The 24,219-nt window shown below is 42.9% G+C and overlaps 1 protein-coding gene across 2 annotated transcripts in view; it reads left to right on the top strand.

Annotated features, from left to right (window-relative positions):
* FBXO45 (F-box protein 45) overlaps positions 1-24,219 on the top strand; it is a 393,871-nt gene that overhangs the window by 201,591 nt on the left and 168,061 nt on the right. For both annotated transcript variants that reach the window (XM_044070099.1, XM_044070100.1), the window contains exon 2: positions 14,002-14,358. In XM_044070099.1, the coding sequence (XP_043926034.1) occupies positions 14,002-14,358 (357 nt within the window). The remainder of the gene's footprint in view (positions 1-14,001; positions 14,359-24,219) is intronic.

The raw sequence follows: 24,219 nt of genomic DNA, 5'->3' as shown, positions 1-24,219 counted from the left end.
GCCCAACACTATTTTGGAAAAGCGTTTAATTATAAAATGTCGTCGGATACTCCGACTACCGCTATGTCCAGAAAACGCAAAGAAAAGGACAGTCAGTCGAGAACTGCGGTCTCCACCGACACCACGCCAAACAAGCTCCACGTGGGCGGTTCTCAGTGAGACGCCTTTGCAGTCCCTGACTACCGACGACACTCCCTCGGCGGGGTCTTCTGTACCTGAGACCGCTGGTTCTTCGGCCCTTTCCCAGACTACTACCGAAGGCCCTGTTCTTGTCGAACCCACCAATGTGGATAGATCTACATCCACTCATGGTGTATTTAGGCCTTCATCTTCCTTCTCCATCAAGGCTTTTACAAAAGCCAAATCAGCCAAGCATCCTTCTAGGCCTGCCTCACAAGGCCCAAGACCTGGGCCCACGCCTAAGAAGCACATGCTTAAAATGGCTGAAGACCTGATCTCCTTATCAGAGGCTCACAGGCCCCTCCGGACAAGAGACCCAGAGTAGAGGAGGATTCTCCTCCTTCTGACCAAGAATCCATTTTATCAGAGCATTCTGATGCTGAAGAACAGTCTTATTCTCCTTTTGAGGATTCGGATGCAGAGCAGTCCATTCCTTCTGTATCCCCCCCTGAGGATTTTTCCTTTGGGAAACTTTGCACTCCTTGAGAGAGCACTTCCACTGGGAAGGCCAAGATTTTTCAGACTCCAAGAAAAGGCTGAGGGAGTTCCTCTGGTTACCTCAGCATAGACCTCTGGCTGTTCCTCCTGTTTTGGAGGTTTTGGATGATGTATACTCGGAGGCCTGTTTAAATCCTGATTCTCTGCCTCCTGCACCAGTCAAGCCGGATAGGTATTACAGAGTTCCTAATTCTCATCAGTTCCTCTATAAAGGCCATAATGCAGATCCTGAAACTATTTCTCAAGGCCCCAAGGGAATTAAGGCTTCCACGGCCAAGAATCCACTACCTTCGGAAAGGGAATCTAGATCACTAGAAAGGTGGGGAAAGAAGGTTTACACCTCGGCCACCCTTGCCATGAGGGCCTTAAACTGCCAGTTTCATATGATTAAATATCAACAATTTCTGTTATCACAATTAAAACAAAATGTCACAACCTGAACAACCAGATTTAAAAGAGTTGCAGGATATGATGCATAGTGCTGAGCAAGTGGGCAAGCACACCTTACAATGTGGTTATGATGCACTAGAGGCCTCCAGCAGATCAGCCGCCACTGGAGCAGTCATTCGCAGACATGCATGGCTAAGGGAACAAAATCTTCCAGATCAGGTGAAAGCAAAAATTCTAGATGCACCGTTACATAAGGATGTTCTTTTTGGTGGTAATGCTGAGGATATTTTACGTAAGATGGAAGAAAAGGCAAAATCTATGCAAACTGTCAAAGCTTTCTTACAGGTTCAGCCACCAAGGTTCAGCAGGAATTGGCCTTCAAAAAACTGGTCCTTTCCAACCACTGACAAAACCCAAAGGGGCAGATACAGACGCGGAAGGGGCAGAGGACAAACACAAGGATCCTACAGAGGCAGACAATGGCAATCACCTACACCAAGAAGTGGTGACGACAGTGCACAGCAGTACAGAAAGCAAACTCAATGACTCCCTCATTTCCATGCCAAGCAGAATACAACTGGCAGCACCTTTGGGAGGGAAACTGGCACTATTTGCAAACAATTGGCATATTGTCACAACAGACAAATGGATTCTGGACATAATAAACAGAGGCTACAAATTTCCACACTCTTCCAAAAATGAGAGGCATGCCAAACCTACCACAAAATCAAAGGGTAGAGGCACAACTACAAATTGCAAAGCTCCTAAACATGAGGGCTATACAAAAGGTACCTACGCACCAACAAGCACAAGGTTTTTAATTCAAGGCTTTTTTCTGGTGCCAAGAAAAGGAAGCGACTGGAGACCCATTCTGGACTTATCCATTCTCAACACATTTCTCCTAGTGCCAAAATTCAAGATGCTCACATTACAGCAACTCCTTCCCATGCTGGGCAAGGGGTTTTGGCTGGTAACATTGGACCTCAAGGAGGCATACCTGCATGTCCCAATCAGACAAAGTTGCAGAAGATACCTCAGATTTCTTGCAGGTTCAAGTCACTATCAATTCTCTGCATTGCCCTTTGGCTTATCTACTGCGCCCAGAGTATTCACCAAGTGCCTGGCATCAGTGATTGCATACTGCAGACTTCAAGGGATACAAATTTACCCTTATCTGGACGATTGCCTGATCCAAGCGGACTGCAAACTCGTACTTCTCAAACATCTGGCATATGTGACACGCTTACTGCTTTCTCTGGGATACACCATCAACAAGGAGAAATCAAAACTAACACCCTCTCAGAAAATTACCTTCCTGGGTGCCAACTTGGACACAAACACCCAGATGGCTTAGCTAACAACAGAAAAACAAGGGCAACTATCTCATTACTTCAAAATGCTTGCAAAAAGTACCAGGCTTACTGCAAGGAAAATCCTGCAGGCTCTGGGATTCATGGCATCTTGCATTCTTCTAATCCCATGTGCAAAGCTGCACATGAGGAAACTTCAATGGTACCTAAAAAATCTATGGTCTCAACACAGTCACAGCTTAGAAGTGGAGATTCCAATAATTCCCTGCCTACAAAGGGAATTCATATGGTGGTCTCAAGCATGCAAAGTAAACAAAGGCCTCCCATTCTGCAAGCCTCAAGCTACACAAGTCATAACCACAGACGCTTCAGATTACGCCTGGGGGGCGCACATGAAGGACAGGTGCATTCAAGGCAGATGGCACAAAACAGAAAAGCACCTTCACATCAATCAAAAAGAAATGCTGGCAGTAATAAATGCAATTTCAGCTTTCAGAGAATTCCTGCATCCAGGACAGCTGCTCATAAGAACAGACAACACCACAGTAATGTGGTACATAAACAAACAAGGAGGGACTCATTCATACCCCTTGTGCAGATTAACCATGACTCTTTGGAACCTAGCTCTGGAAAGACAAATAGAACTCCAGGCTCAGTACCTACCAGGAATGGAAAACACACTGGCAGACACTCTGAGCAGGCATATGACAGATCCTCACGAATGGAAGCTACATCCACACGTATTCACAGAGATTGTTCAAGCATGGGGAAGGCCAGACATAGACCTTTTTGCCTCCCACAAAATCATCAATTAAAAGTTTTGCTCAAGGACCTTCCACCCAAAGGCTTGGAAAGTGGACGCCTTTCATTCACATGGACAACTTGGTCAGTTTATGCATTCCCACCACTACCTCTGCTGCCCAAGGTGCTTCTGAAAGCAAGAACAGACAAGCCAAGGATGATACTGATTGCTCCAGATTGGCCGAGACAACATTGGTATCCACTTTTGAGGAGCCTAACACACACTCCTCCGTGGCCCCTGCCTCTAACGCCTCTACTGCTGACGCAGAACAATTTCAAAACGCTTCACAGTCAGCTGAAAACTCTCAGTCTAGCTGCATGGAAAATCCCTTAACTTCACATCAGGCACTACTCTCCAAAGAAGTGCAGGATGTCATTTTGGAGGCTAGAAGACCATCTACAAGAAAGGCTTACTCCGCAAAATGGAAACGGTTTTGCTGTTGGAATGAAGAAAGAGGACAGGATCCTAGAAAATTAAACCTGCCTCAGATTTTACAGTACCTAACTGAACTTTTGAGCAAGGGACTTTCCTTTTCCTCAATCAAGATACATGCCTCAGCAATATCTGCAGAATTCAGTATGGACCCTCCTTTATTCTCACACCCTCTACTGCGACAGTTCCTCAGAGGGGCTAAGAACATAAGGCCTCCAAGGAAACAACCAGTGCCAGCTTGGGACCTTAACTATGTACTGGAAAAATTGACATTGCCTCCTTTTGAACCAGCTGCTTCAGCAGAATTACAATATTTATCCTGGAAAACAGCTTTCCTCCTGGCCATCACTTCAGCTTGTAGGGTATCTGAGTTACAGGCCCTCATGGCGGTGCAGCCATTCCTCATATTCCATCAGGACAGGGTTTCCCTGCGTACTAACCCTTCCTTTATGCCTAAAGTAGTATCTAGGGTAGCCCTAAACCAGGCCATCCACCTTCCTACCTTCTACTCTAATCCTCAAAACAAAGGGGAGAGGCTGCTTCATTCTTTAGATATCCATAGGCAGCTACGTTACTACTTGGACAGAACCAAGTCATTCAGAAAATCAGATCAACTCCTAGTTTCCTATGCTGTGGGGGGTCAAGGGAAACCTGTGACTAAACAGACCATTTCCAAGTGGATTGGTCACTGCATACGCTTTTGTTATTCCCATCATGGAAAGCTCGTACCTACTGTTATCAGATCACACTCCACTAGGGCCACAGCCACCTCTACAGCCTTCCTCAGAGGAGTGCCTACTAAAGATATCTTGGGGGCAGCCACTTGGAGTTCTGTACATACCTTCACAAAGCATTACCATCTGCCTTTATACTCCAGAACTAGAGCAGGCTTTGCCACTGCAGTTTTGCAGGGCATTCTAGCTCAACCCAGTTCCGTATAGTACCTACCACCCTATACATAGCTTTGGGATTCTACCCACATGTAACTACTGCAGCTGTAATGCACGATGAACATAGTACAGTTTTGTACCTACCATAAATGTAGATGTTCGAGGGCTATTACAGCTGCAGTACAGGTTTCCCACCCTCCTTCCCCTCTTGATAAGACCTTGGGGTTTGAATACCTATTCATACCTGCTGACTGGGTTATCCTACTATGTTTTATTTGCTTACTTTTGTGTTTTACACTAATTTATGTATTGCCTTCCTTTTGGGGGCACCTGACATCTGGGGCAAGAAAGACTGAAGAAGATGGCGTCGGCTGTGTCTTTTATACTCTGGCCTTCCTGACATCAGAAGAGTACGCGACAACAACCGACGCCGGACCAAGACTTTGGAATTCGGCCGACCGAGGGACCGCCTGCCGGCTGAAAACCCATATGTAACTACTGCAGCTGTAATAGTCCTCGAACATCTACATTTATGGTAGGTACAAAACTGTACTTTTCTGTTATCAACTGTTCAACCTCAATTTGATAATATTTAATCATACACTTCATCAAGTCCAAACCTTGGTTGTTAGAGTTCTATCCAGAGACTACACTATCCCCTTTCTCCTCCAGAGAGGTCAAAGAGGCTCCCCGATGTTTCACCCAGTCAGAGGGAGTCCGAAGTAGCAGAAATTCTAAATCTACTGCAAAAAAGTCCATCCAAGAGGTCCCGACCATACAAAGAGAAAGTGGAACTTATTTTCACTTCTTTTTAGTGCCAAAGAAAACTGGGGACCTCCAATCCATTCTAGATCTAAGCAAGTTTAAACTTTCTCGTAAAGAAAGCAAAGTTCCGAATGGCGTTAGTTCAGTCCATTTTCTCACTGCTACAGGACGACGATTGGTTGGGCTGTGTGGACTTAAAGGATGCATACTATTACATCAAAATAGACAGATGCTTCATGAGTCATCTGTGCTTCCAGCAATTCAGGGGTCTACCCTTTGGACTTGCCACAGCCCCATTGGTGTTTACCAAATGCATGGCAGTAGTAGCAACTCACCTCGGGCTGCAGGGATTCTGTGTGTTCCCTTACCTGGACTGGTTCTTTACTGCCCCAACTAGGCATCAGCTACTACAGGCCAGGGATTACTTCAATCTTGCCACTCATTTGGGGATCACTATAAACCTGGCAAAGTCTAATCTTTCCCTTGTGCAGACTTTGGAGTTCATTGACTATATCCAAGGTGCTCCAATTGGATTGCCACCCTCCCCCCATCGCATTCAAACATTGAGAGATCACTTCCGTACAGTGTTGAATCTAGCTTCTCCACTGGCAAGGCTAGTTCCTCAAGCTCTAGGATCTATGGCAGCTGCCATTCCATTAATCCCTCGTGCGAGATATTTTATGCGAGTCCTTGACTCTAGCTGCTCAGTGGTCTATTCTGTACCAGTCTCTGTTCCTATCAAGCTGACTCCAGTTTGCAGAAGGCATAGTCATTGGTGGCTTTTGTTTGATGATCTGACGTTAGGCAGACCTTTCCTTCTCCTGAACCCCTCCACCACTGTGATCACGGATGCTTCCCATTTGGGGCGGGGGTTGGGTATTACAAGGGAAAGATAGTCCAAGGCATGTGGACGCAAACTGAGACCAGATTGCATATCAGTATTCTGTAGATGAGAGCGGCCCTCCTCACATTGAAAGCGTTTCAGGACATTCTCCCTCTAGGAACAATTGTAATCCACACAGACAATATGTCAATGGTGTGGTACATCAGCAAACAAGGTGGAACCCATTCTTACCCACTGTGCAGAGAGGCCATGAGGGTTTGGGAATGAGCAATGTCTTCAGACCGGTTTCTGCTTGCAACACGCGTATTGGGGAAATCCACCGTCCTGGCAGACAAAAGCTCAGCAGGTCCATTCTAACTCCTTATGAGTGGTCCTTCAATCAGTCGGCAGCGGACTTCATCTTTAGGCACGGGCCAGCCTTGCTGTGACCCATTTGCATCCCCTGAAAACAAGTGCAGCAACTACTTCGCTCTGATTCCACCAGATTCCACCTTCAGGGGAGTCCCCAAGGGACGGTATGGTTCATGATTGCCCCCCCCCACCCCGTCACCTGTATGCTTATCCCCTTCTACCTTAGTTTCCAAAGTTTCTTCAGAAAGCAAGTGTCTGAATACCTTTGTAATCCTTGTTGTCTGCTTGTGGCCTCATCAGATTTGGTTCCTCTTCCTCTGGCCTTGTCTGAAATATCTTCCATGGATTCTGGAACCCAAACAGGATCTCCTTTGTCACCCGTTGGAGGGTTATTATCCAAATCTGACGTCCCTCAAACTGACCGCATGTTTTTTCCACTTCTAGTGATCATTTGAAGGTTCGAGCTTACTTCCATAGTCCGAGATATTATTTTAACCTCTCAAAAAACAGCTACTAAAAAAGTTTACGGTAGCAAATGGAAGAGATTTGGCTTTTGGGCTTCCAAAGAAAACATTGATCCTTTTTCGGCACCTATTTTTGATGTTTTACATTTCCTTGCATCCCTTCAAAGAAGGGGCCATCCACCATCAAACTCCAGCAACTTCCTTGACTCCCCTTCAACTTCCAAACTTTGCAAGGCCTTTTTGAAAGGTGTCTTTCTTCTCAGACCTCCGGTAAAAGATCCCTCTCCACCATGGGCTCTCAATGTGGTTTTACATGGCTTAACTCAAAAATCATTTGAATTAACAGGGGACTGTGACCTAAAGCTTCTTTCATGGAAAACCTGTTCTCATTGCCATTACCTCAGCCAAATTAATATTGGAAATTCAAGTCCTGTCTTCTAAGCCACCTTACATAATTTTCCACAAGGATAGTGTGTCCCTTTGTACAAACCCACCCTTTATGCCCAGGGTGCTACTGAGACCAATCTTAATCAAACTGTTCAGCTTCCAGCCTTTTTCCCTATTTTCTCTAATGATGAACGACTGTTGCACTTGTTAATGTCTATAGTTACGTTTTTAATTAAGCCTTTTTTAAAGTCAGACCAGTTATTTGTTTCCTTCTCTGCTAGCCGTCTAGGTCAGGTAGTTTCAAAGGTTATGCTTGCCAAATGGATTACAGTCTGTATCACCCTGATTTGTAATAAAAATGGATTACATCTACCTTGTCGTCCTAATGCCCACTCCACCAGGTCCATGTCCATCTCATCTACCTTTTCTTCCAGCTCCTGTTTAGATGATGTCCGTGCAGCAGCCACTTGGTCTAAGGCTCGCACATGTTTGTGTCACATTATAAATTGGATATTGTCTCCCATAGCAGGGCTTCCTTCTGTTTGGCAGTGCTGCGGCATGTCCTTCCTTGAGACCATTCAGAAGTTGCATAGCTGGGGATTCTACCCATATGTGAGGAGGAATGAAAGAAGACCGCATCAGATTTGTTACTTATGTACTTACCATAACTTTGTATCTGTGTTGCCTTCTTTCATTCATCCTCACCTTCCCACATTACCATCCCCCTTCTTAGCACTCTAGAAGACCTGGAGAGAACTGTTCTTGGGAAATGTGCTTCCTGGGTTTCTTTGAGTCTCTGGTTATGGAATTGTATACAGTATGTATTTAACTGCACTTATTCCTTTCTCTGCTCTCTATTATGTATGGGCAGCAAACCATTTGAGGAGGTTGGTTGGAGTGCAAAGCATTGTGGGTAGTGGGAGGTGGTCGACTGGATCCTTGTCTGAAGAAATGCAGCCAAGTGGTATCCAAGGATGGATTCACCAGAAATATCCATGCATGAGGAGGAATGAAAGAAGATGACACAGATAACAAGTTATGGTAAGTACATTACTAACAGTGCACAGTGGGTAAGTAAAACCTGCATCACAAACATGCATTATTCAGTTTATCAATGGGGGAATTTTGGGGAGTAAGGTAAAGGATAAAGTTACAAATTGCAGGTAATGTGTGGCAAAAGCATAACACTGCCATAACAAGGCACCAGTACTCAAGTTTAAAATGTGTATGCATTTAGGGGATGAGTAGGTTAGGGTGGTGGAGATTAATTTACAGTAGTTGAAAGCCAACAGATGCATCTTGCATAGAATTTTAAAACAGATTGTGTAAATATTGTTTGCAGGGTGTGGTTGTGGTATAAGTGAAGGTGTGGTTGTGGTATAAGTGAAGGAGTAGGGAGAAGTCAGAGTATTTGGATAAAGCGATTTTTGAGAGAGTGCAAATTTAGGCTAAAACTGCATTTGTAACAAGCCTTATGAGGTGTTAAGTGTGCTGCACATGGTCTTTCCTGGTGATTTAAGAATAAGGATTTAATGTGTGAGACTGAGGAGGATTTCATGTCTGCCAGACAGTAATACTTAAAATACCATAAGAGGACAATTAATAGGAAGATAAACTATGTCTATATTTGTTTTTGTTTCCGATGATGTATAGAAGGTCAGCACCAGCTGACCAAATGTCTTACTGAGGTTTACACAACCAGCTTAGTGAGGGCAAATAGAAGTCTGTTTTCTGAAGAAGACAGTGTGTGAGGTTGTTGTGTCTTTCAGCTTTTCCCGGTTAGGGGTCGCCACAGCGGAACTCCGGTCCGCTAATGATTGGCAGTAGATTTTTACGTGCCGAGTTGCCAGCCCTGACGCACAACCTTCAACGAAGGTACGTCCATTCACGCATGTCTCCACACAGAAGACTCTCTGAGAATCGAACAGGACAATGTCTTACTGTGAGGCAACAACGCTACCGCAGCATGTGAGGTAGGCAGTCTTAAGGCTGCTAGGAAGTTTGTCTGACAGACATCTGATGTTCCCTCTTTGAGACAAGTTAGCGGTAAGTTTCACTACTCTTTACTAAATCATCTTAGGGTCTTTTTAAAGGTGTGAGATGAGCTTTTGTTTGAAAAGAAGTGTGTTTTGCAGCCTTCAAAAAAATATATAAAGTTTTAAAGATTGCTTCCAAACAAGGAAGACAAAATGTACTGAGCTGTGTTTATTGTATTGATATTAATGGGAGGGCAGGAATGTCTTACTTCACTTAGGGTTCCAGTTCTAATTATGCCAGATTAACATAGGTAAGTAATTGTAAATTAGTATTGTAACTGCCAAACCGTTAATTGCTTATGTAATTGCCAAACTTTTAAATTTACAATTACTTGCCTATGTTAATCCAACACAGTTAGAGTTGGAACCCAAAGTGATGCAAGTGCCTCCTGCCTTCCCATTAATATTAACTCAGTCAACTCTAAAATGCCTTTTTGTATACTTCCAGTTCAAAACCATGCCACCTTATGGTGTCCAGAACTTTTTTTGTGCCTGGCATTTTTAACCAAGTGATTTACTAGCTAATAACAGGCAGTACTAGAAAGGGCAAGGAGTTAACAAAATATTAAGAAAACTGTTGGTCTGGGATGTCTTGCAGTGGAGAAATTAATCTTTGTTTGCCCATTATTATTAATACTTTCAAATTTATGTTCATATTTAGACCTACATGTTATTGAGGTGTATGGTGTGAAACACCATTGTGGGAGACAGGACAATTCTCTGTCACTGCTGGTTTTATCTTGCTATACTGGAAATGTTGTTGCTAGTAATTATGAAAATATGCAGTATTTCCAAATATACTTAATATTTCAAAAACTGAGTGACTTAGAAACTGCTGCATGAAAACTTAGATGCTGTTGAAGAAAACTCTCTTTGATATTTGCACTTCAGGTTGTGCATCTTGAGCGAGACAGGGTGCAGTTTTGAGCATATGTTTTTCATATTTCTGTAAAAAATCTGTTTTCATATTTTTGTAAAAATCTCAATATATATGCATTTGTAGAGAGAATATTTTTGTCATGTGAAAGCTTATGTCTGCTTAACAGAAATGTTCTAACAATACATATCTACGTTGTACAATTTTCAAACTATGAAAACGTTGTGGACATTTACACAAAATGTAATTTAGGGTTTGTCAACATAGGATTGTAGGAGATTACCAGGCTATCGATCCGGAGGTCATTTTAAACCTAGCCGTTTCATCCCAATGTAGTACCATAGAAATGCTAGTCAATACCAAAGATTGCATTTAGTGATGACTGCCCATGTCCAAGATGGTTGTGGGCGCTATCCCTGGTAAGAATTTATGGTGCCCCATCCACTCGTCCAGGTTCCTCTTGAACAGTGTCCTAGAAGTGCTCTGTTTCACATGAATTTGTAACCTGTTCCAAAGATGCAGCAGTTGCTGGGAGATAAATTTGTCCCTCCAGCATGTCCTAGTTAAGTCACAGGCCATATTTAGGTCCCTGGAACAGGTAGCCCTAGTCCAGTTTGATTTACAGATATGCAGCAAGTTTATTAGGTTTGGGTCTTGGATTGCTGTACAATACGGAGTATATTGACAGGGACTTTAGTTGGTCTGGGTAAGGCACATGCTGGAGCCTCTTGAGCTTCTTTATTAGAAACCTCTGAGATCGCTCTCTCCTTGCTGCAAATGCTTATACGGTACATGCCAAATGGGGCATTGTTCTCAATTATGGACCTGATAAGTGCTGAATATAGAGGGTTATAACTTCTTTACTCTTGAGGTGATGCCTTTACTAATCAAGTGTGCTACATAGAAAGCTTTCTTTACTATGGTAGACACATGGTGATCAAAGTTAAGGTTGCAATCAACTTGTGATCCGAGGTCCCTTACCACTTCATGGGTACTTTAGTGTATTGTTGTTGATTTTGATAGTGTGAAGAAACATTGTTTGTGCCAAAGGGAATGATGATGCATTTCTTTGCATTCAAGTTTGAGACAATACACCAGTCGTCGTTCCTGTGCGAGACCCTCGTGGAGTATATTGACATCATTTGAGGATTCAGTGATTGCACCTAGTTCGCAGTTGTCTGCAAACATAGTCAGCCACAACTCCGTAGTTTTTACCTGAATATTGAGAAGTGTATACCAAACAGTAGGGGGCCCAGCAATGACCCCTGTGGCACCCCACTGGTAACAGGTCTGCTGGTTGATGTGGAGCCACGCACTTTGATAGTGTGTGTCTGGTTTGTGAGCCAGTTGGCAAACGCATCTTACAACGAATGGGTTTACATTCAGTTTGCTAAGTGTGTGTCTGGTTTGTGAGCCAGTTGGCAAACGCATCTTACAACGAATGGGTTTACATTCAGTTTGCTAAGTGTCAGTAATGCCTGAATGTGGGATTGTGTCAAAAGCCTTTGCCAAGTTGAGGTATGCTGTGCGCCTAGATTTGCCCTCATCAGTGGCCTTGGTCATACTTTCAAAAGAAAGTCCACCAGATAACAGGTAGGATCTGCCCTTCACGAAGCTGAATTGGGTAGGATCCAGGGTTTGAAGGCCACCTATGTCTTTGTTTATGAGGTCCATAATGATATGTTCCATGGCCTTACAGATGAGGCTGGTTAGGCTTATGGGTCTGTAATTCCCTGGGTCTGTTGCTAGGCCAACTTTGTGGAGGGGAATAACTGTAGCTGTTTTCCATTCTGCAGAAATGAAGCTTGGGGTTGGGTTATGATTGAAAAGGGTACTTAGTGGTAGTGATGCTAGTTCATGTTTTAGCCTGTTTAGAAGACAGCCTGGGATGTCGTCTGGTCCCATAGAGGCTGTGTTTTTTTTTTGCCTTGGACAGGGCTTTGAGGACCTGCTCTTCAAATGTGTAGGGTGGGGAGGGGAGTTTGGGGGAAGGCAAGTTGCAAGTTAGTAGGGGTAAGGGAGTGAAAATTTTCTCCGACCTGTCTGCTAGCAGGTTTGCTGTTTCTATGGGGTCAGTGTGTGTAATACCATTGGCAACTAGTTCTGCACGTCGTTTGGTCCTACCGTTTAGGTTATGCACATAGCTGTAAAAGGCCTTATGGAGCCCTTTGAAGATTTGAAAAGTTGTCTTATTTGCCTGCTGAGGCTGAGGAGGGTGCTTTTCCATTGTTTGGGCCTTGCCTTTGTTTTCTTGGACAGAAACTTTTTGCGTTTATTGTAATGTTTGTTGATGCTGGATGTCCACTATGGCATTTTTTTGGGCTCTGGTTTTGATTCCAGATCTTTCTGGTACAGCCAAGTTTATACACTTTTATGCAACTGATTGTACAGAGCCTTTAGTGTAAGCTTCAGCGTAGTTGCCACTTCAGCTTGGGGTGGGGCTTGGAATGCATTTATACCCTCACCTAGGAGGGAATAGTTTGCCTTGGTGAGGTGTTTTAGTCTGATTTCACCCTTTGTGAGTTCTGGTGTTGTTGTCTGCTCGAATGTGACTGATTTGTGGTCAGTTTTAACTATTGAGGGTTCGACAATTGCAGCAGTGCACCTGTTTGACATGTTGGTGAGGACCAGATCTAGAATGTTTGTTCCTCATTTTGGGGTATGGACAATTTGTTCCAGGCCATTTGAATTCACATAGTCAAGGAACATTTGCGCCAGCGAGTTAGGGCTAGTGTAGGTTTCCCAGTTGATGGTGAGATAACTGAAATCCCCCATAACCAGTGTGTTTAGTAAAATTTGGAGTGTCTCCATTTTGGTCAAGTAGGCATCGTGGATGTCGTGACTCATGGAGTGGGATCTATAACTGGCTGGCTATGACTTGAATGGGGGTCTTAGTCATGGGGATCTTACCCACCATAACCTAGACCTGGAGTAACTCCATGGTCCATTATAATATATTACAGTATTTATGAAAAAACTATGAATGCACCATTATCACTGTAAAGAATATTTTTTTACTGATAACATTGCTACTTGTATAGTTTTAATAGCTTTTCTGTTCACAAACTGTTCACGTTTATCTTATGCTTTTTAAGCTTGTTTTTCAAAAAATGCTCTGGACTGCAAAATATGTGTAGGCTGCCAGAGATGTGACATTCGACACCACTTGGGTGTTAATGAGTTAAAGCCATAAACACATCTCAGTACTTTTGTTTGGATTAGGTTTTTAAAAAAGATTATGCATGCAAAAGCTTTTTTTTATGAGAAAATAAAAGTGTTTTGTATCTTTAAACATTGATCTTTGTAAAGTCTGAAGTGCAGGTTGGTTTACAGATTAGTCACTTAGCATTCCTTTTGGATGAGATGTTAAACTGAGGTCCCTTCTGTCTAAGTTGGTGTAAGCTCGGGTAGATGTAAAGATCTCATGGCACCTGTTGAAGTGAGTAGAGAAGTTCTGATGCCCTGGCAAAATTTTCCTAGTAGTATAATTACTACTTTGAGTCTCCCCTGAAACGAGGCTGCTAGCCTAGTGAGTCTCCCCTGAAAAGAGGCTGCTAGCCTAGTGGGACTAAACTGGTCAACAAACGATAAATAAATAAAAATAAGTCTTAGTTACTGCATGGATGTTATCAGTAGTAGTCTGAAGTTGTAAGCTGAGGTATTTTACTGTGTGTGGGAAAAGTGCTTTTTCTGCCTGAATAAATCTGTACGATTGAAGTGAAATTGAAAAAAAGTATGTGCCATTGTCTGTCACTGTCCTTTTTCTTTTTAATAGATTAGAGCATTCAAGCATGCGTTCAGTTCCAATGACTGTTCCAGAAATGTGTATATCAAGAAAAATGGTTTTACCTTGCATCGAAATCCAATTGCACAGAGCACTGATGGTGCCCGAACAAAGATTGGCTTTAGCGAAGGACGACATTCTTGGGAGATCTGGTGGGAAGGACCCCTTGGAACAGTGGCAGTCATTGGTATTGCAACGAAACGTGCTCCAATGCAATGCCAGGGTTACGTAGCTTTACTGGGCAGTGATGACCAGAGCTGGGGCTGGAACTTGGTGGACAATAATTTACTTCACAATGGAGAAATCAGTGGCAGCTTTCCACAGTGCAACAATGCACCGAAGTATCAGGTGAGAATGAGATGTGGTTTAAGCATATGTTGATGGTAACAGGTGCCTGTAAGCAAAATTATTTTCTTGTGCTCTTTTCTTTCTAGAGTTAAGTCATGCATTATCATCAGGTTGGGGTGTGTCATTCTTTGATTTTACTTTCTGTACAGCTTCAAATGTATATATTAATTAGTGTCTGGTTTACTGAACAGTTTGTTTTTAATTGTCCACCTATTTATCCCTTTTATATCAACTTTGTATAATTCACGGACACGGAGTACCAATATTTATTCCAACAAATATCCTACTTAAGGCCAGAATCAGCCCCAAATGGGGACACTAGCTCATGGCAGGCATGCATACATTAGCACCCCTCTTGCCACACACAGACACACTAACTTACTTAAGGTTAATTTGTCGTTGCTTGATCCATGCCATTATGTCTGTTGAATATGGGAGGAGATCTGAGACCTTGGCATAAATTTGCACAGAGATGGAGAGAACATGCATATTCTGTATAGGACGTGCACCAGCCTAGAAACTAATCGGGGAAAGAAGCTATGTAAGGAAGTACTACTGACTGCAATGCTACTATGCCGCCCTGCAAAACTGTAAAGCACTTGGTATATTGTTACATTTCTCATGGGTGTGTCTGTTTTGCAGATCATTTTATTTTGGGGTATACTCCTGTTGTTAAAGCTGCAAATGGTTTAAAAACAAAACAAAGATTGCAACATATTTTTTTTAATATTTTTCAATGTTTCCCTGTCAGCTCAGTTTTCTTATGTCCACACCCACAAAATGATGTTAACTTAGACACTGGCAATGATTTATGTACATCATCACTGCACTCTGGGTAATCAAAATTGCCGTACATCTTTAAGAGGAACAGCTACTTATGTAATTTATGCCTTCACTAGTGGGTCATTGCATGTGTTAATTTTCAATGTAGGGTGTGCTACCTGGTGGACAGCTTATACTGCCAGGATGAAAGGTTCCCCTGTCTTCTGCACTTAGCATGGAAAAGTAGGAGATTACACACTGACCGTTGTGGGTTAAGTTTTTCTTGCTGTCCTGTCGGGAGTTTTTAGCTTAAATTTTCAAGGGGCTGCCCTTATCAAGAAAAAAGCAACACACTGTTTGCATCAAATGATGTAAAATAAATTACTCCGGTTTGTAACTGGTTATTGTTTAGGTTTGCCATTGCAAGTGTACACTTTAAATTTGGAAGAATAATGTGTCTCGTGTGGGGATAGTTACGCAATATGAAGTGAGAACAGATTGCTTTGTTTTGATGGTGTATTAAAATCCATTTTTGTGATTTTATATTTAGAATTTTTGTATGATTTCCTTAAAGGCATTTTGTAATTCAGTTCAGAAACAGTTCAGATAAGGAACTGCAGTTCATGGATGTTCTTCGTCTTCCATTGCTGCAGTCCTGACTATTGGGTATAGTCCGCGTCCAGTCGGCCCGAATACCAGAGTATAAGGCTGACGTCGGTCAGGGCGCATTAGACTGACGTCAGTACGTCAGGGTACTAATGCGCATGACCGACGTCATATCCTCAGTCTTTTTTGCCGCATGGTCCGATGCAGAAGCAATTTTGCGAGTGCAGGTTGGCGTACTGAAATATTTCCGAAACCGGAGTTTCAGACCGAAACAGAGTTGGCTAAGTACCGCGTTGGGGAACTTTTTGTTTTTCTTGCCTCAGTATTTTACCGGATGTCAGAAAAAGTGAATAACTGTATTTCTTGTGGGAAACAGATACCTCATAGGGATTATCATACCTTGTGTATACCTTGTTTAGGGCCTGAGCACGACGTTGTTGGTTGCCGCTCTTGTGCTAGGTTTAACAAACGCACTATTAAGAGGAGGTTAGACTGTGCCAGGTTAGTGTTTGGGAAGCGTTGCAATTATAAAATGCCGTCGGATGCTCCGACTGCCGCTTCCTCCAAGAAGCGCAAGGATAAAACAGTGAAGCCTAGGGTTGAGGAACCGGCAGTCCCGGACGTCGGTTCTTTAGAAGGCTCAGTGGAGCCGGAGGTTTTGCCAGGAGTTTCCATGGAGTCCCAGGCAGAAACTATACTCTTACAGGATGTGCCTTCTCAGGAGGTAGGCCAGGCTGAGGGGGCTTCTCAGGTGACTGTTCTTCCCTCTCTTCCCAAGGTAGTTAGAGCTTCTCCTTCTGTTGCCAAAACTTCTTTAAGAGGTAGGCCTAGTTCAGCTTCAGTGGGGGCTTCTCCTAGCATTTCGGTTCTGTACCTAAGAAACATATGCTTAAAATGGCAGAAGATTTGATTACTATGATTAGGGGTTCTATGCCCCGCCTGATAAGAGGCCTAGGGTGGAACCGAGTTTGATAGTTTTGAACAGTGTTCAGAGGCTTCAGAATCTTCTGTGGAAGATATGCAGGAGTATCCCACTTATTCTGATTCTGATGTGGATGATTCCACTCCTACAGCTTCTCCGCCTGAGGATTTCTCATTTTCAGAGACCTTGCATTCCATGAGGGAGCACTTTAAATGGGAAGGCCAGGATTACTCTGACTCCAGGAAAAGGCTTAGGGAGTTCTTGTTTTTACCCCAGCATAGGCCTTTAGCTATTCCTCCTGTGTTGAATGTGGTGGAAGATGTTTGGCAGAGGCTTCCCTGAACCCTGATTCTTTGCCTCCTGCTCCTGTTAAGCCTGATAGGTATTATAGGGTGCCCGAAGCTCATAAATATTTGTTTAAGAGTCCTAGGGCGGACCCAGAAACTATTTCTCAAGGGCCTAAGGGTGTAAAGGCTTCTGTGGTTAAAAATCCTGTTCCCACTGATAAAGAGGCAAGGGCTTTGGATAGGTGGGGAAAGAAAGTGTATACTTCTTCCACTCTAGCCATGAGAGCTTTGAATTGTCAGTTTCACATGCTAAAATATCAGAATTATCTCCTTTCACAATTGGAATCTAAGGTGGATGCTTTGGCGGAAGGTATTGAGTGTAAAGAGTTGCTGGATTTGGTTCATGTGTCTGAACAAGTGGGTAAGCATTCTTTGCAATGTGGTTTTGATGCTGTACAGGCCTCCTCGAGGGTGGCTGCTACCAGTTCTGTTCTTCGCAGGCATGCCTGGTTGAAGGATCAGAATTTAGCTGAGCATGTTAAGACAAGGATTTTGGATGCTCCTTTACAGTCTGATGTGTTGTTTGGATCACCTGTGGAAGCAGTTTTAAAGAAAATGGAGGACAAAGCTAAGTCTATGCAAACTGTTAAAGATTTTTGCAGGTGCAGCCACCAAGTTTAGTAGAAATTGGCCTGCTAAGGGGTGGACATATCCTGCTTATGATTCTCAGTCTAGGGGTAGGTCTAGACGTGGTAGGGGCAGGGCTCAAGGTTCTTTTAGGCCTAGAACAGGGAGTTCACCTGCTCAGACTTCTGGTGAGGGCAGGGGTCAGTCCTTTCGTAAACAGACCCAATGACCTGTCTTTTCAGCTGCCAGCAGATTCACGTTTGGCAGCTCCTTTAGGAGGAAGACTGTCTCTTTTCAAAGAAAATTGGGATTTAATTATTCAAGACAAATGGGTGTTGGATATCATTCACCACGGTTACAGATTTTATTTCCATACAATGCCCCCTTTCAAAGGCATGCCAGACGTTCCTCCTCCACAAAGAAAAGAGGCTCACAAGCAAGTTTCTCAGTTACTTCACATAGGGGCCATTCAGCCAGTCCCTGTATCAGAAAGGGGCCTAGGATTTTATTCCCGCCTGTTCCTTGTACCAAAGAAGGGAAACACGTGGAGACCAATTTTGGATTTATCTATCCTCAACACTTATCTGGACATTCCCAAGTTCAAGATGTTGACGTTACAACAGCTTTTACCTCTGCTGGGCAAAAATCACTGGATGGTAACTTTAGATCTCCAAGAAGCTTACCTTCATGTGCCTATAAGGCTAAGTTGCAGGAAGTATCTGCGGTTTCGAGCTGGAAATTCTCATTATCAGTTCTCTGCATTGCCCTTTGGCTTATCTACTGCGCCCAGAGTATTCACAAAGGTTCTGGCTCCAGTGATAGCTTATTTCAGGCTTCAAGGAATTCAAATCTATCCTTACTTGGACGACTGCCTGATTCTGGCTCAAGAAAAAGAAGTTCTTCTACAGCACCTGGAATATGTTATCGCAGTGCTAAGATGCCTAGGGTATTCTGTGAACGAAATAAAGTCCAGTCTAGTACCCTCTCAAGACATGTGCTTTCTGGGTGTGAGACTGAATACAGCAGCCCAGATGGCCTTTTAACCCCGGACAAACAAAAGAGTCTGTCACTTTACTTCCATCAACTATCTCATCAGTCCGTGCTGACTGCAAGGACAGTCCTTCAAGCATTAGGGTTCATGGCATCTTGTATTCTGGTGCTTCCCAATGCCAAACTGCATATGAGGAAGTTACAATGGTATCTCAAAATGTATGGACACAGCACTGCCAGGATTTGGACACTGTCATTCAAATAATACCTTGCCTTCAAAAAGAATTCTTGTGGTGGGCCCAGGAATGTCACCTAAACAAGGGACTCTCTGTGACCCGGCCAGAGGCAAGTCAGATCTTAACGACAGATGCCTCGGACACTGCTTGGGGAGCTCATCTAAATGGAAAGTGGATACAAGACAAGTGGCCTGCCAGACTACAGCATCTACATATCAACATGAAAGAGATGTTAGCAGTCCAGTTTGCATTAATGGCTTTCAAGGAGTTACTTCTTCCAGGGCAGGTGTTGATTCTAACAGACAACACAACTGTCATGTGGTACATCAACAAGCAAGGGGGAACACATTCTTATCCTCTATGCAGGCAAGCAATGATTTTATGGGAGACTGCGCTAAGCCTGCAACTAACTCTTCAGGCAAGGTTTCTGCCAGGAGCACAGAACTCCTTAGCAGATGTGTTAAGCAGACAAATCATGGATCCCCACAGTGGAAACTGGATCTTCATGTATTTCAGAAACTGACAGTGTCATGGGGAACTCCAGACATAGATCTGTTCGCTTCTCCACTAAACCACCAGCTGCCAAAGTATTGCACAAAGGGGTTTCATCACACAGCTTGGAAAGTGGATGCTCTGTCTTTCAGTTGGAAAAACCTTCATGTGTATGCCTTTCCACCTCTACCTCTTCTTCCAAAGGTACTGTTAAAGGTCAGACAAGACAGGCCAAGGATGATTTTGATAGCTCCAGACTGGCCTCGCCAACACTGGTACCCTCTACTACGGAGTCTGGTAAAGAAGCCTCCTTGGCCTTTGCCTCTGATTCCTCATCTGTTATCTCAGAAGGACGGTCATTTGCTCAATGTCAAGCTACACTCTCTTCATCTAACAGCTTGGCATATTCTGTGTTGAAACACAGCAGGTCTCAACTTCCTCAACAAGTTTTAAATGTGATTATGGAAGCTAGAAGACCTAGTACAAGGAAAGTGTATGCAGAAAAATGGAAGAGATTTTTATTTTGGAGTACAGCAAAGAATTTGGAGATTTCTGAGCCTAATTTGAGTGTGGCTCTTCAATATCTTACTGAATTATTGGACAAAGGTTTGTCCTTCTCTTCCATAAAGATTCATGCTGCAGCAATTTCAGCTCACTATGATTGTGACCCACCTTTGTTTTCGCATCCTTTGTTCAAGCAGTTTCTTAGAGGGGCAAAGAATATAAGACCCCCACGTAGAGCTCCTACTCCTGCTTGGGATCTCAATTTTGTGTTGGAAAAACTTACTCTACAACCTTTTGAGCCTGCAGCTACTGCTGAATTGAAATACTTGTCATGGAAGACTGCTTTTCTGTTGGCCATTACTTCTGCAAGAAGGGTGTCTGAGTTGCAGGCCCTTATGGCAGTAGAGCCCTTTTGATTTTCCATAAGGATAGGGTATCATTACGCACTAATCCTTCTTTTATGCCTAAGGTGGTTTCTAGTGTGGCTTTAAACCAAACTATTCATTTGCCTACGTTTTTGCAGACCCTCAAAATAAAGGGGAAAAGATTTTGCACACTTTAGATGTACACAGGCAATTGCGTTATTATTTAAGCAGGACTAAGGATTTTAGGCAGTCTCAGCAGTTGTTTGTTTCTTTTGCTTTGAGTTCTCAGGGCAAGCCTGTGTCAAAACAAACTATTTCTAGGTGGATTGGTTTTGCATTGCATTTTGTTATTCCCATCATGGCAAGGAGATTCCAGCTGGGATTAGGCCTCATTCCACCAGGGCTACTGCCACTTCAACAGCATTTCTAAGGGGTGGCAACTAAGGATATTTTGGAAGCAGCTACTTGGAGTTCAGTGCATACTTTCTCTAAGCATTATCACCTTCCTATCTACTCTAAATCTAGGGCTGGTTTTGCCACAGCTGTTTTGCAAGGCATGTTGTCAGCTCCTACTTCTTTGTAATTTGCCAGCCTCCCTTACCTCTGCTTTGGGATTCTACCCAATAGTCAGGACTGCAGCAATGGAAGACGAAGAACATAGTACAGTTTTGTACCTACCATAAATGTAGATGTTCGAGGATTCCATTGCTGCAGTCCAATTTACCCTCCCTCCTTCCCCTCTGTATTTAGGGGTGGTTGTGTAGGTGAGTTTACATGCTTATATTTCTGTATATATATATTGTTGTATATATTGTACATGTTTTTGGTGCAGGTTTTTTGGGACTTGTCTTTTTAGGGTCTTCTGACATCTGGGGCAAGAAAAGACTGAGGATATGACGTCGGTCATGCGCATTAGTACCCTGACGTACTGACGTCAGTCTAATGCGCCCTGACCGACGTCAGCCTTATACTCTGGTATTCGGGCCGACTGGACGCGGACTATACCCAATAGTCAGGACTGCAGCAATGGAATCCTCGAACATCTACATTTATGGTAGGTACAAAACTGTACTTTTTCTTCTGTTAAAATATCCACTTTCTGAATAGCTGTTGATGAAATGTACTATTTTTAGGAGTGTATTTCAGTTATTTATTTATTTTTTTTTTACAGAACAAGTAGTTTTGTGTTGTATTATTACATGTGTGACTTTTACATGATTCAGTCCATCCACTTCGGCCAATAGGACTGGCAACCAAGGACTGCACTCATTCGACACCTTATAACACTTTTCCAGGCTCCAGCTCCTCCCAAAATGCATTGTACTTCCCCGACTCTTCAGATCTGTGTTTTTTTTTTTATGGATTCAATCACACTGAGAAATGGGTCCAGACTTGTCTCTAACCTTTTCTGGCGATATTGTTTTAAAAATGTGTTCATTGTTGCCATATATTGAAGCATTTTTGAGTCTGGTCAATTAGACCACTTTTCAGGTCTGATGTTTTCTTTTTTGATCAAGTTGTTGAGATTTGGTTACCTCCCTGGCCTTCAGTACTGTAACTCAGGTTGTCATTTTCTATTGGTGCATTTTAGAATTTAGCAGTCTAGAAGAGTAGCAAGGGTAGGGTGATAGGGTCAGCCACCCCAGAGCAAGGTGTTGGGCAACATAATTGGAACATGCAGTTCCTGCATTTTTTCCTGTCCTGGCATTTCTGAATACCAATACTTAAGTTTCTCTCAGAGCTTCAACTTGCTGTAGCTAAAAAGTAGAAGTCCTATCTCTCTCTCTCTCTCTTTTGTTTTTTTTTTTTTTGTTTGTTTTTTTTCCCCATTTTCAAGGAGCTTTTAGCTTGAGTATGCTTGCATGGGGACGTCAAGTGGCTTGGCCCCATTGGTGTACATCATGTGGCCGCCATGACCTCTGATAGCCAGTTTCACCCTCTCAAAGAAAATAATCAAATTTATTGGACCGAATCTACCAAGCCAAACTGCAGGTCTAGTAGGATGTTTTTTTTTTTTTTTGTATGGTCGTTTATGATGTATTCTGTGGCTTTGCAGATGAGATTTTTGAAGCTAATGGTCCTCTCCATTTCCAGAGTCAGTGGTGAGGCCACCTTTGTGGAATGGCATTGCTAATGCTCTATGCACGCTAAACATCAGAGGCAAAGCCTGTGGCTAAATTAAGCAGTTTGCCGAAGAATGTTAACTGTTTACACTTAGGCGTGTTCGGTCCCATGGAAGGAATACTTTCTGCTCTTGGAAAGAGCCCTGAGCACATGTTCTTTAGTGATGATGTAAGAGTGTTGAGGAATTCAGGGATATGTTGACCCTGGATGATACTGTCTGGGACAAAATTTGAAGTGAATTGTTTGCCAGCATTTGTCAATGTATATTTGGGTCAGAGTAGGTGGTGCAATTTTGATTAAGTTCAGAGAAATGTTTCTTAATTTCTCAAAACAGTTAAAAGAATAATATATAATTGTCCTTTGTTTCAGATGCTATGTTCATGGGTTGCTTTAGTAGACCTAATTGTATTTTTAGTAATATATATCTGCTATACACTTCAAGATTTTTTTTGTTTATTTTATTGTAAAGTTTGTGTTTGGTAGACCACCAGTGTGGTTTGTTTCTGAATTTTTTGTTATGTCTGAACAACAGCATTTGTCATCTCATGTCAAGAAGCTGTCTGGTTTGATTTTTGGCTGGGGTACCTTCTGTGGGGAGTTTGCATGTCCTCGTGTTTGCTTGGGTGCCCTCCAGGTGCCCTGGTTCTCTCCTACCTTCCAAAGGCATGTAATATGTGGAGAGGACATTGTAAATTGGCCATAGGTGTGTGTGGTATAGAAGAACAGCTGCAGCAAGGCTAGTCACCTGGCAGTGTGAACCTTGGCTCTAGATTGTTTGTGTTGAAGTGACACCCTAACCCCCATGTGCAAAAATGGGAAAAGAGGTTGTGGCTGGACAGATGGATGGATTTAGATCTTATTGAGACTGCCGGTTCTATAATTTTATCTATCTGAGCGTAGAATTTTATTAATTGAAGCTATTTGCTGTGGCACTGTTGGAGCTGATGTTGTTACAAGTAGAGTTTGATAGGATTTGATGAGCTTGGTATATTTTAAATTCTTGAATTCTGAGGTATTAGTTTCAGGGGGTTAGAGATTTTGTAGGTGAAACATCAGTAGTTTATGATCAGACTTAACTGGGAAAGGAAATACCAGGAGAATAGTGAATGAAGAAGCAGTAATTATACGGTCAAGAATATTATGTCCTTTCATGTATTTAACAATCTGGTCCAGGGAATTTGTATTAAATCTGTGAACTTCTTGGCATATCCTACATTCAAGGTATAAGTACTCCTAGCTTTTGAGGGTAGTTAAGTCTCCCAAAATAACGGTGATGGTGTTAACTGGGAGTCCACCTAGTACATTTAGGAATCTTCCGTGACTTTCAGGGGACATAGAGAGGGTGTCCTGTACCAGATAATAAGTTGATAGTTGGCAATGTTTAGTGTGATGTGGAGTTTGCTACATTTGGTTTGTGTGTCTTCAGGAATCTGTCTGGAGGTATGATCCCCAACAAATAAGGAAATACTGCCACAACTGCCTTTTGCTTGAAGGCATGGTGGGGGTGCTTTCTATACATTAAAGCAAATAGCAATAATTAAATGTACATGGATGTAGATATACAAATACAGGAGAGAGCCTCTATATCTGGAAGTTTGTTGAGTCTTGCATCAAGCAGAGCCACTTTAATGTGATCTAGTTTTGGTTTTATGTTAATTACACTGAGATTTTCATTAGCTGGACTTTGCCTAAAAAAAGTGCTATGGGATCAACAGAGGTTTTGGCCCATATGTGGAAAACCTTGGAATGAGTGGTGCAGGCCATCCTTTGAAAAGCAGGTAGGACTGTCTTGTCCCATGCTAACACGTACTGGATTTCCCTGGAGTGACACCAACTATTTTAGCTATTTGTTAAAGCCAGTTATTTTTTCTTTGCCTAGGAAACATTCTTGGAGAAATACCACTCAGGACAAGTGCCTTGCCTGCATCTGTCGCATGCCTGGAGAG

This window comes from Protopterus annectens, chromosome 4.part1 (assembly GCF_019279795.1).
Source record: "Protopterus annectens isolate FY-2018-M chromosome 4.part1, PAN1.0, whole genome shotgun sequence".
In the NCBI taxonomy this organism is placed as follows: domain Eukaryota; kingdom Metazoa; phylum Chordata; order Ceratodontiformes; family Protopteridae; genus Protopterus; species Protopterus annectens.
The sequence above is the reverse complement of the archived record's forward strand: the minus strand, read 5'-3'. Positions and strand labels throughout refer to the sequence as shown.